General features: G+C 44.8%; 1 protein-coding gene across 1 annotated transcript in view; it reads left to right on the top strand.

Moving 5' to 3' along the window:
• RFWD3 (ring finger and WD repeat domain 3) overlaps positions 1-14,429 on the top strand; it is a 43,405-nt gene extending 28,976 nt beyond the window's left edge. Inside the window, exons 7-13 of the mRNA XM_045443539.1 lie at positions 163-277; positions 773-1,001; positions 5,430-5,580; positions 6,698-6,874; positions 9,169-9,383; positions 10,034-10,245; positions 12,086-14,429. Of these exons, the coding sequence (XP_045299495.1) occupies positions 163-277; positions 773-1,001; positions 5,430-5,580; positions 6,698-6,874; positions 9,169-9,383; positions 10,034-10,245; positions 12,086-12,229 (1,243 nt within the window). The 3' untranslated portion in view covers positions 12,230-14,429. The remainder of the gene's footprint in view (positions 1-162; positions 278-772; positions 1,002-5,429; positions 5,581-6,697; positions 6,875-9,168; positions 9,384-10,033; positions 10,246-12,085) is intronic.
• Positions 14,430-17,219: the final 2,790 nt, after the last annotated feature.

Genomic DNA, 17,219 nt, shown 5'->3' with positions numbered 1-17,219 from the left:
TTTCTGGATGTGAGAGCTTTCTCTTTTGTTACATTCATATTCACCATCGCGACATATTTACAGCAAAGTGTGTATATCAGAGCATGAACTTAATCTGACATCTTGATGGGAGGTCTTTTGCCGCCTTCCTAATCTCCCCCTGTTGTTGGCTTCCCCTTCTAGTTCCTTACTGAAGGAGCAGATGCTAAGGAAGCAGGCCGAGTTAGAATCGGCACAGTGCCGGCTCCAACTTCAAGTCCTCACTGATGAGTGCGCTAAGCTTCATAGTCGTGTCCAGGTAGGTTTACCCTTTCTCATCCAGAGAGCTTTCGGGATAAAAACGGAAGAGGAATCTAAATTGGATTTCCGTTCCTCTCAGATACAAAGAAGGATCTATCATGCTTTTCAGGAAATAAACAAGAACACGTGTTTCATTCTTGATTAGGGCAGCGTGCACACTTGAGGGTGAATTCTGCAATTTGAACTTTTAAGAAATTAATCAGCTAGCTGATAATTTGAACCCTAAGTCATTTTTACCTCCCTGAATCTACCCCTAAAATGATGGGTTTAGACAAAATGACCATTAAAGACTTTGAACGCTACTATTTTATGATCTGTGCTCTCCTTAGTTCAGTTGCTGGTTGAAATACTGTGAAAACCGCATCAGTCCTCTAGGATTCATGTCAGTGGTTTCATATAATGGAGAAAACATCCCATATTAAATCAAGGAATTGTGTATGAGGGGAATATCAAATGAAAAGGCTGCACATTTACAAAATCTTTTTCACTTTAGGATTTGCAAAAACTTCTTGTGCAGCATCGGGATCAGATTTCACAGCAACCCGGGGGCTCCCAGGCACGTTTCCTGAGCTGCCTGCCCTCCAGCCAGGGCCAGCACAAGTACCGTTTCCAGAAGACCTTCGCGGTGTCTCAGACAGGAAACTGCCGAATCATGACATACTGTGACGCCCTGAGCTGCCTGGTGGTGTCACAGCCTTCTCCTCAGTCCTCCTTCCTGCCAGGTGAACCATCCAGCACCTCAGCATTCATGTTCATTATTGGACTTCATTTATTTCTCTCTCTTTTTGGAGAATCCAGGACTCACTAGTGGGTGAACACTGACCCCGGCCCACCAGATCACCTTTCCTAGTCTGTTAATGCAGGTCCTCTGAGGTACTGCAAAGGTATCTTTAGTGTCTGGCTAAAGTGTTGGCTTCATCCTGTAGATTTGTTCACCAAGAGCTCAGAAATGCCAATAACCGTGATAAAGTGAGAGGAAGATGGGGCTCTTGGAAGTATGGGTTACTAGTGTAGGCCAAGGAGAAGGACAGCACTCCCTGTATGCCCCGTGGAGGCACCTCGCTGGCTCACTTGGTAGAGCATGTGACTTACGTTTGAGCCCCATGTTGGGTGTAGAGATATTACTTAGGGGCAAAAAAAATTTTTTTAATAAATAAGGTCACAGATTTTTTTTTTAATGTTTAATTTTTTGAGAGAGAGAGAGAGAGAGAACGTAAGTTTGGGGGTGGGGGGCAGAGAGCGGGAAACAGGACCCAAAGCGGACTTTGCGCTGACAGGCTGACAGCAACAAGCCCGATGTGGGGCTCGAACTCGTAAACCGTGAGATCATGACCCGAGCTGAAGTTGGATGCTCAATCGACTGAGCCGCCCAGTTGCCCTTGTCACAGATTCATTTTACACTGGAATTTTTTTTTTTTTTTTAAGATATTAGTTTTTTTGAGTTATCTTGGGGTCCCTGGGTGGCTCAGTCGGTTGAGTGTCCGACTCTTGATTTTTGCTCTGGTCTTGATTGATTTTTTGCTCAGGTCATGATCCCCGTGTCAGGTACCATGCTCACTGTGGGACCTGCCTAAGAGTCTCTCTTTCCCTCTGCCCCTGTCCCCTGCTCATGTGCATGCCTGCTCGCTCTCTCTCTCTCTCTCTCTCTCTCTCTCTCTCTGAAATAAAAAAAAGGAGGGCGGGTGCCTGAGTAGCTCATTCAGTTAAGTGTCCCACTCCTGATTCTTGCTCAGGTAATGATCTCATGATTCGTGAGATCGAGCCCTGTGTTGGGCTCTGCGATGACAGCACGGGGCCTGCTTGGGATTCTCTCTCTCCGTCTCTCTCTGTGCCTCCCCTGCTCATGTGCGCATGCTCTCTCTCTCCCTCTAAATAAACTTTAAATCAATAAAATAAAATGTTATCTGTACACCCAACGTGGGGATCAGACTTAGAACATTGAGATCAAGAGTCGCATGCTCTACCAACTGAGCCAGCCAGGCATCCCTAGACTAGGAATATTTTTTTAATAATTTTTAAAAAATGTTTATTTATTTATTTTGAGAGAGAGTGGGGAGGGGGGGGAGAGAGAGAGAGAGAGAGAGAAAGAAAGAATATCCCAAGCAGGCTCTGCGCTGTCATCACAGAGCCCAACACAGGGCTCGATCTCATGAACCGTGAGATCATTCCCTGAGCCAGAATCAGGAGTGGGACGCTTAACCAACTGAGCCACCCAGGCACCCCTCGAATTCTTTTTTTTTTTTTTTTTTTTTTCAACGTTTTATTTTATTTTTTTTGGGACAGAGAGAGACAGAGCATGAACGGGGGAGGGGCAGAGAGAGAGGGAGACACAGAATCGGAAACAGGCTCCAGGCTCTGAGCCATCAGCCCAGAGCCCGATGCGGGGCTCGAACTCACGGACCGCGAGATCGTGACCTGGCTGAAGTCGGACGCTTAACCGACTGCGCCACCCAGGCGCCCCTCGAATTCTTTTTTAAAATAATATCCCAAGGGCTAATTCAAGTTGAAACAAGATTTAATACTTATGTTCAGTAGTGTTAAATTGACAAATTCCAAATAAAAGAATTTGGAAATACATAGATTAGTATTGATAATAATACATTAATACTAAATTTTCTCAAATTTTGTGCTTTTTTAAGATTAATTTTAGATTGTCTTTTTTTTTTTTTTATTTTATTTAATGTTCATTTCTGAGACAGAGAAAGACAGCATGAGCCGGGGAGGGGCAGCGAGTGAGGGAGATCCAGAATCCAAAGCAGGCTCCAGGCTCAGAGCTGTCAGCACAGAGCCCGATGTGGGGCTCGAACTCACAAACCGTGAGATCATGATCTGAGATGAAGTCGGTGGCTCAACCGACTGAGCCACCCAGGTGCCCCAAATTTTAGATTGTCTTAAGGTTGAAAAACAAATCTCCTCACATGCTCAATTAAGTTATTCCTGATGGTTATAGATGTTTCTTTCCATGATCTTCAGCATATGATTTCCTCCAGCTGTCAGGTCTTTTTGCTTTAGCCTGATTTCCTGTTTACTCACTTAAACATTCCATTCAAATGCTTCAAAACTCTCTCCCTCCAAACTTAGGTATAATCAGGAGTAGAATTCCTAGATTATTATATATTTTTCTAATCACTTATAGCTGTGAGTTGAGAGAAACTCCTTTTGAGGAGAACATAAAAGGACTGTTTATAATGTTTCTGTATCCCATCCACATTTTTAGTAAGATTCACCAAATTGGGAAAATATTTATTTTTAAATTTTAGAGAGAGCTCACGAGCAAGGAAGAGGGGCGAAGAGAATCCGAAGCAGACTCCACGCCGTCGCGGAGCTCAATGTGGGGCTCAGTCCCACAACCGTTAGGTCATGATCTGAGCCAAAAATCAAGAGTCGGAAGCTCAGGGATGCCTCGGTGGCTCAGTTGGTTAAGCGTCCAACGCTTGATCTCAGTTCAGGTCATGGTCTCATGGTTTGTGAGGCTGAGCCTCCAGGAGCCCCCTTTCCTTTTTTCTTGTTTGTTTATTTAAAGTTTATCTATTTTGAGAGAGAGCTCACAAGAAGGGGAGGGGCAGAGAGAGAGGGAGTGAGAGAGAATCTTAAGCAGGCTGCATGCTGTCAGTGCAGAGCCTAATGTGGGACTTGACCTCACAAATGATCTCGGGAACCGTGAGACCTGAGCCGAAGTCACAAGTTAGACACTTAACTGACTCAGCCACCCAGTTCCTTTTTTTTTTTTTTTTTTTTTTTAATTTTTTTTTTTTAATGTTTATTATTTTTGAGAGAGAGACAGAGACAGAGAGCAAGCAGGGAAGTGGCAGAGAGCGAGGGATACAAAAAATCTGAAGCAGGCTCCAGGCCCCAAGCTGTCAGCACAGAGCCCGACGTGGGGCTCGAACCCACAGACCACGAGATCATGACCTGAGCTGTAGTCGACCGCCCAACCAACTGAGCCACCCAGGCGCCCCGGTTCCTTTTTTCTAATGCATGCATTCCACACTGTACAGCTAGCTCTTCTTGATAGCCTCTTGGTGCTAATTTCTCCTTGCTTCCCTTGATCATTGACTGGGCCAGTAGTCGTGTTCCCTTGTTGATTTAAAGCCTGTGGTTTTTCTGTTTGTCTCTCTGGCTGTCCTAATTCTGTTTCAGCAGAGAACACAATAAACTTTTCCCACTTGGTTCCCTGGAGAAGCTGAGGTATGACTCGAGGCTGTCCTGAATCTAGGATTTGACAAATCCTGTTTGTGGATAACTTGGATAATAATGGATACTTAGTAAAAACAAATATAATGTATTTACATAGCCTAGTAAGAGAACAGTAACATGACTTTTTAAGGACCTGTCAAGGACAAGTTTGGGGGGAATTTTTTCCCTTTCTGGAATGACACAAATTGATTAGAATACTTGAAGTGTCATCTGTTTTTATTCCATTCAAACAAATGTAGCATATCTTAACCACCTGACAGAGAGATTACCTGTCTCCATTCCTTATTGTTCCTTCTCTTCTGTATCTTCAGTGCCTGTGGTTCAAGTAGAATAGTCTCTGTGCTAATAGCTTTATTGAAGTATGACTGACATACAATAAATTGCACATATTGAAAGTATACAGTTGGGTGAATTATGTATACACCCTTGAAACTATCCCCATAATAAAAATAATGAACATATCTATTGCCCTTTTTCTCATGCCCTTTTATAATCCATCTCCCACCTGCCCCTCCCTCCTGTCCCCATTCCCAGGCAGCCACTGATCTACTCTCTGTCACTGTACATTAGTTTGCATTTTCCAGAATTTAACATAAACATAATCATGTAGCATTGTTCTTTTTTGTCTGGCTTCTTCCAGCATAAAGTTTTGGAGATTTGTTCATATTAATATGTATATCAATATTTCATTTCCTTTTATTACTGGGTAGCATTCTGTTCTGTGTACATGTTCACATAGTGGTTTATCCATTCACCTGTTGCTGGGCATTTGGAGTAGAATATGCTTTTTAAAATAATTATAACCCTGGGGAATTTTTTTGTGTGTTTGACCAGCTGTTTTCCAGGGATTTATATGCCAGGAAAGGTGAACAAAGGAGCTACTTGAAAAGGTTGTTTGCTTTGCCTTGAATTGACTTTCGGTGATCTATTTCACACTCTCTTGTCTTTGGCAGGCTTTGGTGTTAAGATGTTGAGTACTGCCAACATGCAAAGCAGTCAGTACATTCCCATGCATAGCAAACAGATCCGTGGACTGGCTTTCAGCAATCAGCCCAAAGGCCTACTGCTCTCTGCTTCCCTAGACAGCACTATTAAACTGACCAGGTGAGTGCTTTAGGGAGGACGGTGGGGCCTGGGCTGTTTAGTGTTAAACAGCGTAGAAATTAGTATCTGTATTAAGATGGCCTTAGATTGCATTTTTTGGTCTAAGGCATTGTCTTCTGAGATCCAGTTTCATTGAATATAAAATGTGTTGCTCATCAAAGTAGATGCGACATCATAAATGTTATGTACAACGTTATGTTTTAAAATTATTTATGTTACAAAATGCATCTTAAGCCGCGCAGATGAGAGTAACACGCTACAGATGGTCGAATGACAATGTGGAAGGAGCCGTGGTACCTGGCACCATGGAGTTACCAAACCAGCTTGGAACTGCTTGTTGCTGGTCTGTTACGAGGACCATTCTGCCTAACAGAAATGCTCACCAGGAACTCACTGTCCTGGGGTGCCATGACTTCTCTCATCAGTAACCCTCAGTCACTATAGTTCATCTTTCATGTGACTGCTGTGAACCAGATGGAATGTACTTAGTGCCTTCATCTTTTAGAAAGTAGTTCTGATCAGATGTCTGATAGTTGGCTTCCTATTCTGCAGTTAAATCTGAGGAACATCATGATAGCACTGTCAGACCTGAGAAGCCTCTTGACTTTTCAAGAATGCTTCAGCTTAATTTGCCCCAAAACTCCATGTAGCATTATGTTTTATATGTATATATAGGTTATGATTTTTTTCTCTAGTTGTGTTAAAAAATAGATGCAAAGGGCAGGTTAAATACCAAAGTGTTATTAATGACTACCTCTGGGTGGTTAGATTATTAGTTTTTATTTTTCTCATAGGTATATTCTAATTTTTTCAGCATTGAATATTGATTACTTGCATAATAGTAATTATAGAAAATAGGGGTAGAGTCGGGAATGTACTGTTTAAATATCTCTTTGATCTCCTTACATTTCAAGAAGAAAACCTGTATCCCCCAAAATAAATATTTTGGAATTAAAAGGGATTATCTGGGCAGTCCCTAGAGGAAATTGGAAATCCCAAATAGTTTGGGTGTGGGGGTGTGTTCTTAAGGGATTATCATTTCGGTGATAATCTTTACATCTTTGTTTTATAATTGATTTCCTTCACACATGGTTGTAAAAGTCTTCTATCTCCACAGCCTGGAGACAAATACAGTGGTCCAGACTTACAACGCTGGACGTCCTGTCTGGAGCTGCTGCTGGTGTCTTGATGAAAGTAATCACATCTATGCTGGACTGGTCAATGGTTCAATTCTGGTGTATGACCTTCGAAACACGAGCTGTCATATCCAGGAGTTAGTACCCCAGAAAGCCAGGTGGGTAGCCACTTACTTTTCCCCTGTAGCAGCTTTCTCTTGGACCGTTGTCTGAATCCTGTCTTCTGAGTGTGTTTCACAGTTGATCAGAATTCCTCAGAGGGCAGTTCTCCTGAGTCCAGTGAGGTGTTGTCACTTGGGAATCACTAAGATCCTTAGAGCATGTGTTCGTGATATTTCTACACAGTAGAAAGCCCTGGAACCAAGTATAGCCAGGTTCATACAGTCGCTCCTCCCCCAGTGTGGCGAAATGAAGTCAGATCTGCGTTCAAAACCAAACTCCGTTGCGTAGGAGCTATGCGACCTTGGTCTCAAATCTTGGCCTGTTACACAGACTTGCTTTAATGGCCACAGGTCTAACACACAGGAAGAGATCAGTAAAAGGTAGGCCTATAAAAAAAAAAGATTTAAAACTTCCCTAATCTCCAGCTAAACCAACTTGGTCTAAAGATACCAATTACTATGATTTATCCTTTATAACCATTTACAAAGTTGGGAGGTTTATAAAGTCAGCCCGGATTCTGAGGATGGCTGGTCACCAGCACCACCGTGACTCTTCAGAAGATATCACCATAGTAGTAACTGGTTATGAAAACCTAGGCTCAACACTTTGAGGTCTTTCCATTTGAGTGGGGTAGAATCATGCTTCAGTTATGTGGTCTGTAGGCCTGAAGATGACTTGATGTAAACTTCTAGAAGTGTGAACTGCAGGCAAGCATGGTAACTGCCACTGATGTAGAGAGATCTGCTCAAGAGTAGGCAATCGAATAGAGCAAATAGCAAGGAAAGAATAGTTGTATGCAGTGTTCATTTCTGTTTTAGTTTGCTTCATTGTGACATGACGGGGCAATGAAAGAAAGCAGGCACAGCGACCACTTGGGCAACTTCAGCAGAAACAAAGTTCACAGGAACATAGTCTACCGGGTGACACTTCTGAGAGAATTCTTGGCACACATTCCTGGTCATGTGCTTGCAGAAAGAGACTTAGAGCATTTCTAATGAAACCATCCGGTTTCTGAATTAAAATGTAGTTTTTTCAGGGGCGCCTGGCTGGCTCAGTCAGAAGAGCATGTGACTCTTGATACCATGGTCATGAGTTCAAGCTCCACATTGGGTGTAGAGATTACTTACACAAATCTAAAAAAAATGTTTTTCTTCAGGCTGTATTTTAAATTTTTTTTTTTTTCAACGTTTATTTATTTTTGGGACAGAGAGAGACAGAGCATGAACAGGGGAGGGGCAGAGAGAGAGGGAGACACAGAATCGGAAACAGGCTCCAGGCTCCGAGCCATCAGCCCAGAGCCCGACGCAGGGCTCGAACTCACGGACCGCGAGATCGTGACCTGGCTGAAGTCGGACGCTTAACCGACTGCGCCACCCAGGCGCCCCAACAGGCTGTATTATAATTGAAGGGTCTGTCAACTGCATCTTGGAGACTTTACTAGATGTATAAGCTGCATTTCCTTTCTGACTTTCCTTGTGTACACATCTAACCCCATTTCTAGAAACTTCACACTGGTCAAGCTCTCTTGTAACTGTGACTTTGTACTATTAAATTTCCTAGTCCTTTTTTTTTTTTTTAATTTAAAAAATTTTTTTAATGTTTGTTTATTTTTTGAGAGAGAGTGAGATGGGAGAGAGGAATCACTAGTGGGGGAGGAGCAGAGAGAGAGGGAGACACTGACTCTGAAGGCCGCTCCAGGCTCTGAGCTTGTCAGCACAGAGCCCAATGCAGGGCTCGATCTCATGAACCACAAGATCATGACCTGTGCCGAAGTCAGACACTTAACTGACTGAGCCACCCAGGTGCCCCCCTAGTCATTTTTAAAAACTATTTTTACAATATGCGACATCTCCTCTGAAATTAGATGCCAAAGATTATATGTGTTTTAAAGTTTCTGCAGTATGGGTTGGTAGATTTTACCAAATGTCAAAGGATAGTGACCCAAAGAAGGTCTTTTTTTTTTTTTTTTTTTTTTTTTTAAACGGTTATTTTTGAGAGACTGAGACAGAGCACGAGCCAGGGATGGACAGAGAGGGAGACACAGAATCCGAAGCAGGCTCCAGGCTCTGAGCTGTCAGCACAGAGCCGGATATGGGGCTCGAACCCACAAACTGTGAGACCATGACCTGAGCTGAAGTCGAATGCTTAGTCAACCGAGCCACCCAGGTGCCCCAGAAGGTCTTTAACCTCTTCTGTAGAGGTGGGAGTGTGCTTGAGGGCTCCTGCTAGTGGAGTCTGGAGTAGTACAAGTATTGGAATGTGACACATCGTTTCCTTTCTTTCCCTTCAGATGCCCCCTGGTATCCCTGTCATACATACCCAGAGCTGCCTCGGCTGCATTTCCTTATGGTGGTGTGTTGGCTGGAACCTTAGAGAACGCTTCCTTCTGGGAGCTAAAGATGGGCTTTTCTCATTGTCCTCATGTGCTGCCCATAGAGCCAGGGGGTTGCGTAGACTTTCAGACGGAGAGCAGCACCCGGCATTGTCTTGTGACCTACAGGCCTGGTGAGTGCTGGGACGTCCTTGTTCTGTTTGGGAGCAAGTCGGTTCAGGGGAGGAGGGGAGAGCTTGCCCTGCCCTTCGGGTGGCACCGGAGAGGCCCTCGCAGGCTAACAGCTCTTGCTACTAGATTGAGGCTAGTGGCTCCGCATTCCTCCATAGATGCCGCCTCTACCCCTCGCTTATGTGACAGGGCAAATTCTGCCAGGTACTCCCTGGAGCGAGTTAGCCCCTTTAGGAGCCCCTGTGACTTAGTAATGGAATGAAGAGTCCTGCCCCTGAGGCCAGGGCATCCCCCTCAGCGCAGTTTCGTGTCATCCGCCTGCCCTGAAGGAAGATAAAAACCAAGGCAGGGGGCGTCAGGATACAGTGATTTTACTAAAAAGGATAGCTTATGCGGAGAATTGTTTCCCTCATAGGCAAAAGTCTATTGTAGATAACTTGCTTTATCCTAGCCTGCGGTTCGAAATTTCATTTGTGCTGTATTATTTTGTTCTTGTTACTTTGTTTGCTTTATAGCTACTCTTGATGATCTAAGTCATCTTAGATGACTGTGGCTGTTCCACTCAGTAGTTTGTAATCGTGTGAGGTTCAGGATCTTCATTAATTTCCTGGGATCATCCCCACGGAGCAACACTGACTCCTCTGTCCCGTAGATAAAAATCACAGCACTTTACGAAGTGTGCTGATGGAGATGTCCTCCACGCTGGACGATGCTGGAGAGCTGGTCTGTTCCTGCCATCCTGTGCAAACATTCCTTGGGGGACCCACTTGCAAACTACTGACCAAAAGTGCCATTTTCCAAAACCCGGAGAGTGATGGCAGCATCCTGGTGTGTACTGGGGATGAAGCATCAAATTCTGCCCTGGTGAGCCTATTATTTTTTTATACAGAAGTATGTAAAGCAAAAAACTGACGTTCTCCTTGATTGCACACATCTGTGTATGTGTATACGTACGATTGCTTGTTTTTACACCAGGCACGCTTGAGACACACTCTGTAATTTGCTCTTTTCCCATTTAGCTTCCTAGCTTGGATATCTTTCCATTTCAATATCTGTAGATTCGCCTCATTCTTTTTTATATGAGCTGTAGTATCCCATGGGCCGTCTTGTGAACCTTTAAAACAAAAATTAAGGAACTACTGGAACTCCTATAAAACAGTTGTTTCAGGCAACAGTTTCATCACCAAAAGATGAATGATTGATGGGGGATTGTAGAGTGGGTGGGTCAGTCTTTTATAACCTGAACACAGTGATCGACATCACTGTAAGTGGGTTAACAAAAAATAATTCGCCTCTTAAAAAAGTTTATTTTGAGAGAGCACACGTGTGTGAGCAGTGGAGGGGGAGAGAGAGAGAATCCAACTCAGGCTCCATGTTGTCAGCAAGGAACCTAACGTGGGGCTCAAGTTACTCACAAACTACAGGATCAGGACTTGAGCCAAAATCAACAATCAGATGCTTAACCCACTCAGCCACCCAGGCACCCCAATTTGCCTCTTGATGTAAGAAGATATGAAGTACATAGCGCCTTTTATGAGATGCCCTTGAACCTAAATGTAATCCAGCTTTGGAGCATTGCTGACCAATATAGTTGTGCTAGCCACATGAGCTCTTGAAATGTGATTAGTGTGAATGAAGACTTTAATTTTTTTAATTTTTTTTTTTCATTTTTAACTTAAATAGCTTTATGTGGCTAGTGGCCACCATACTGGATAACACTATAGATTAATGGTAAAATGATATGAAGTCAGTAAAGAAAACAATAGAATCAGTAAAGCAGATATGGTGAAAGCTTAATAATTTGCTGTACTACTATACTTTATATTAAAAATTTTTTTTTAATTTTTTTAACATTTATTTCTGAGAGAGTGAGAGAGCACGAGAGGGGAGAGGCAGAGAGAGAGGGAGACACAGAATCCAAAGCCGGCTCCAGGCTCTGAGCTGTCAGCATAGAACCCGACACAGGGTGCGAACTCACGAGCTGTGAGATCATGGCCTGGGGTGAAGTCGAACACTTAACCGACTGAGCCACCCCGGTGCCCCCTAAAATTTTTTTTCATAACAGGGGCGCCTGGGGGTCTCAGTCGGTTGGGCATCAGACTCACAGTTCGTGAGTTCGAGCCCCGCATTGGGCTCTGTGCTGACAGCTCAGAGCCTGGAGCCTGCTTTGCATTCTGGGTCTCATTCTCTCTCTGCCCCTCCCCAACTTGTGCTCTGTCTGTCTCTCAAAAATAAATAAATGTTAAAAAAAAAAAATAATTTTTTCATAACAAAAAGTTTTTGAAAAGGAGAAGAAAGCGCTAGTTATTAGATAGATTTCATGAGGGCTGAGAAAGGGACTTTCTGTCTTGCTGAGTGTTCTGTGCCTAGAAAAGTTGCTGGCACCTTGATGGAAGAGCTGGATGCTGGGCTTGCTTTTCAGAGGTAGACTCACTGCTGATCACAGTGGCAGAGCCCACGCCTGATGTTGTGTGTCCTGGCTTTGTGAAGGTTGAGAACAGTCTGTCGTACTCCCCTGGCAGCACTCTCTCTGCAGCCCTTTCAAAGTTGTCCGATGATATTAAGGAGTGCACTCGTGGTGAGCAACGGGTGTTGTACGGAGCTGTGGAACCGCTATATTGTATAGCAGTATAGCAATAGAGCAAGCAAGTCCCCCAGCTGAATTGAATGACTCCTGACCCTGAACTCTGTCTGTCTTCTTTAGCTGTGGGATGCTGGCAGTGGCTCGTTGCTACAGGAACTGCAGGCCGATCAGCCCGTCTTGGACGTCTGCCCTTTTGAGGTGAACCACAACAGCTACTTGGCTACCTTAACAGAGAAGATGGTCCACATGTATCGGTGGGAGTGACTGTGTCTGGAACTTGTCAGGCATGCTGCTGGTGAATGTTAAGTGTTTGCTAGCACGTAACTGCCCTGAGCAAGATCTCTGCTTACTGTCTGTGGCCTAGAACTTCTGGGATCATGGTTCCTTTGGATTAATGTGATTCTAAGAGGCCAGGTCACTGAAACACTACAGACTGTGTATTTGCGGTGTCCATCCAAAGAATACGTGATTGGTAACTGCATCTACATTATCATTGTCTTGGGCTCAAAGCCTTCATGAATCTGTTGAGAATCTGTATTTCCGATCAGACATTCTACTGGACCTCAGAGAGTATCCTCCCAGCAGTCATTTAGAACGAGTGTGCAGCAAGCATTTTCTGGAGGGTGTGACACCCACCTAAGTGGTCTTGTCACTCGAACTCAGGAACGAATGCTAACGTCCCAGAAGAGACTGACCATCTCCATGTTGCGTGGATGCAGAAGAGTCTTCAGTTGAACACAAGAGGGCACTGTACGACCTGGTGAAGAATTTGATCCATTTCTGACCTTGCATGTTGACAGCCTTTCAGCAACTTGGTCTCATCCCCGCAGAAGTGTGAGGTCGAGCGCATCTGGTCTACTTTGTGGCAGCAACAGATACATTCCAGGTGTGCGGTGCTGGGATATTGGCAGGCCCAGTGATGGAGGCAGCTGATGCGCTGTGGACCCTCTCGGAATGCTGAGTACATTAGGTTCATCACATCGTGGGAGCCGAGAGAAGAGACCGGTTGTTGGAGCAGTGGGGAAGCCTCCTTTTTTCTTGCTGTCTGAGGACCTCCGGATTGATTTTACATAAACCAGTGCTCTGAAGACCCCTCCTTTTCCCTCTTACTAGGAAAACATGAGCAACATGTCACAGCTCTTGTTTGATTCTCTCCCCGTAAAAGAGGTCAAGGGAGAGGGGCTAAGCAAGACAGGCTTGCAAAAGAGAAGCTGCTGAGACCACTGCTGGGAACAGAAGCTAAAGCCTTCCGCGTGTGAAACTGGTGTGTGACTTCAGCTTCCTCTGATATGCCTCCCTTCTAGCCTTTTTAAAGACTCTTGTCAGTGAAATATTCTCAGGAAGATAAGAGTGGTTGGAGACCTGGGCGGATTGCAGGGAGAAGCCCATCAGCTTTTGTTCGTGGATTGTCCAACATTGCGAACTTCACTTTTCTCCAGTAGGGGGAAAGGCTTCCGTTTGTATCTGTTTGCCTCGCCTACGGCTGTTCTGCTAAACCGCAGTCTACAATAGAACGCGCCTCAGGGTGTGGGCGGTCAGTGCCCCGTTCTTGGAAGTAGGATGGCCAACAGTGTGACTTTTTTAAATAATTGCTCTAGAAGCGTTATTATTTTTATTTTAAAATAGTTCTGACCGACAACTCCTGAGCGGTTTCCAGCATTTCTCACCAGCAGAGGGTTATTGCCACAGATATCCCCAGAGTTTCAAGTTCCTGTTGTGCCTTCTAAAGAGTGGCCTCCTTCTGTTTTAGGACATCTTTCAAAAAGCCAGTTTCCAGAGCCTGGGAAAGAGCCCCCTTTTCTCAGAGGAGATACTCCTTTCAATATGTTGATGATTCAGAATGACGGCCCAGACCTAGAGCGTCAGTGGCAGAAAGAGATTTGGATTAAAAAGCAGGACTCATCTGGTTTCCGCAGGTCATCAGAGAGGATGCAGTTGGCCCTGGCTGCCTTTGTCTTTGGCAGAGACAAATCCCACGGTAGGGTCAGAATTTGACCAAGGCGGATGCTGATTGATTCCGCCACGCAGAGGAACCAAGGGACTTAACTACGAGGGAAGTTGGGTGAATCTCATGTCTTGCCAATTCTTGCATTCCTCCAGTAAATTTGGACATTTTAGAGAGAAATTTATGTAACTTCAACTGGTTTCTTTAAAAGAAAAGACCTTGCCCCCAGCCATCCTACCCTTGCATCCCTCATCCAGCAGGAGATCATGTAGTCCCAGGCTCTGGTCTCCTGTGCTGCAGCAGGCTCTGCCCCGACATGTTCCCTCCCCCCTGTCTCTAAGGGAGGTTTCCCATATGAGGGTTTGGAGTTAAGCAGACTCCAAATATCTTATCGGCGTATATCCTTGTACCTGCTGTGACAAACAAGGCAGTGGGATCTCTGTTCATGTTCTGTGTTTTAATGTGTGTGCTTTATGTTTTAATGTTAATATGAAAATAAAGCATTTGCTATGTGTACCAGCTGCTGGCATCTTTTGCCTCTCTGACTGCCAGGGGCAGGAACTTGTCTGCCTCTTGGGCAAGGGGTACAGTCTCAGCCTGATAGATTTCTTCATTTCATGTGGAACTGGTTCTGAATTTCACAGGATGGTCCCTGGATCTGAAGTAAACATCTTCTTTAAATTGACGAGGTGGTTGCGGTGGTTTAACTGGCAATTCTGTTCTACTGTTGTTAATGGGAAGCTGTGCGTTTGCTTCTCAACTTACCCACACTGGTTATTTGTTTGCTTTCAGATCCAAAGGGCTTAATCTTGGAAACTACACTTCGCAGACTCCCTTTGCCTGCTGGCTCCTTGTTACTTACTTTGAATCCAGAAAACTGTAGTGTGGGGGAGGGGAGTGCAAGAGAGGATTTACCCTTTTATTTCTTTCAGTCAGCGGCAGCAGCCCTGGGCAAGCGTGGACTCTGGGTTCCTGCTCGGCACAGTTCTGGCCTCTTGCCTCAGCATCTTTTTTTGCGTTTAGTTGAGGTATTTCTGTTGCCACAAATCACGGTTCCGGGATTAGGTTGGAAAGGCTGAAGATGTTTTCCAGCTGAACAGCAAACGGAGCATACTCGATTCCAGGAGGACCAGAACCATAGGTATAGGCTTGCTGTTGTCACGGAGCCTGGTGCTCCAACAGCGGATGACAGAGGTCCTGGGAGTAACCCCCACATTCCTAAGAAACCAAACGCCATTATTTTCTCTTCCACGGTACTCTTGTCTCCCATCTCGGTGACTGGCTGGCAAATGAAATTCTGGAAACAGACATTTGTATGTCCTTGTCTTTTAATGAGTCAACTTCTGTGTGTTGGTAACAATTGCTTCTGTTTATTTATCCCTTTATAGTTTACAAAGTCCCTTCCTGATGTATTGATTAATTTTTAAGCAGTGTTGCAGAATAAGTATAGTTCTTCCAATTCACAGGGGAAGCAACAATTAAAAATCCTATTAAAGGAAAATGACAGTAGGTGGCGTGTAATTAAATTTTTCATATCCTCATGTTTACATCCTGTCCTTCACATTACTGACAGCTAAGCAGGATTTGGGAAACCTGGGTGGAAGTTCACTTTCATTCTTGACGTCTCCGTCTCCGGGGCAGCCTAGGCTGATTCCCCCACAACTTATTCCTCCTACGTTTAAAATGAAAATAAAGCAGACAGTCGTGAATATTATCGTTGATACTTTACCCTCTTCTGGGTGCCGCGGCCGGGAGCACCACCGCCCAGTGGAAGAGGCTAGACACATAGCTAGAACCACCCAGGTCAGGGCTCATCACAGAGGTCAACTGAAGGGGGAAAAAAGTGGTGGAGCTGTGTGTTTGCTCTAGAAAGCAGGGTGCAAGGCTGGCTAAATAAGGAGCCTGGTGTTGGGATGGGATGTGAGGAGGGCTGTCGTGGCCATGAACCTCACTAGCCCCTAAAAGTAACACTAGCTTTATCCGTATATGGCTACAGTAAGCAGAAGGGCTCACCTACAGGCTGGACGTGGGCCGAAGCTAACAATATCTGGATTTGGTTAAAAGGAAATGTTCTCCTCTGAGAGGAAAACAAAGGAAATTCAGGACTTAGCAGATGATTGGGTCAAAAGACCTGGAGGTTCTGTTCTGTAAGCTCAGTTCTGTGTGAGTTGCCAACAGTTGGGTGGACTGTGAGTTCATGAAAGTGGCGGGCTTGGCAGACCACTTGTTCTTAAAATAAAGGAGGGAATACCTTCCCCGGAATAAAGACCCTGCCATCTGATTAAAATGCCACCGCTAGGTTAAAGCAGTGTTTCCAGAAGGGTCCTGGTCAATTCCTGGGCTTGAGCTATGGTGGGGGCTGTGAGATGTTGGTGTGGCTCAATCGTTTCTCTTACACGTGGTGTAGAAAATTGGTTGTCACTCAAAAGGTCCTAGCTGGGGATATGAATCTGGGGCCTTTCGAAAAAGACAGTTGATTGTTAAATTAACCAGGACCACGGAGGAAGGAATGAGGGCCTAAATTAAAGGGTGTTGAGGACAGGAGAGGAGAAATTGCTGCGCAAGCTTAAGCCCTGTGAAGTGCTGACGCCTGACTTGTACCCCAGTGGAAACTCTAGAATTGACCGTGCCACCAGTTGGCCTCACGAGGATGGTATCCTGACTGTCAAGAGCGACCCCTGTTTCACTAGGCAAACAATATGCTCCTTCCCTCAGCTCACATGAGTCATTTGCTCCCTGAGTCAAGGAAAGGAAACCTACGTTATCAGTTGCTAATATTTATGTCTCTGATTAAGACCCTCCCTCCCCCTCAAAAAAGGCATGAAATTCCTTTAGAGTAAGGACCACAGTTTGTGCAACTTGGCAAATTGTTGTAAGGGAGGTAAGGACATCCATACCCTAAAATGCTGGGTTCCTCTCCGGATCTTAGATTCTCTGCCTAGATAATCACTGACATGCCTGGGACAGACAAGTTGAGGTCCCTTAGCTGCGTAACTTGGGCATGCCTGGAAACATGTTATTACATTTTTTTTTTTTTTAAGTTTATTTATTTTGAGAGACACAGTGTGCGTAGGGGAGGGGCAGAGAGAGGGGGAGAGAAAGAATCCCAAGCAGCCTCCGCTCTGTGAGCACAGATGCCGAGGTGGGGCTCAAACTCATGAAACATGAGATCATGACCTGAGCTGAAAGCAAGAGTAGCACGCTTAATTGACTGAGCCACCCAAGTGGCCCTGCTTTTACATGTTTCATCCCTTAAGTCCCAATGTTATGGTACACCTTTTACAGAATTTGCCCAGGTATGGTGGCCAT

This window comes from Leopardus geoffroyi, chromosome E2 (assembly GCF_018350155.1).
Source record: "Leopardus geoffroyi isolate Oge1 chromosome E2, O.geoffroyi_Oge1_pat1.0, whole genome shotgun sequence".
In the NCBI taxonomy this organism is placed as follows: Eukaryota; Metazoa; Chordata; class Mammalia; order Carnivora; family Felidae; genus Leopardus; species Leopardus geoffroyi.
The sequence above is the reverse complement of the archived record's forward strand: the minus strand, read 5'-3'. Positions and strand labels throughout refer to the sequence as shown.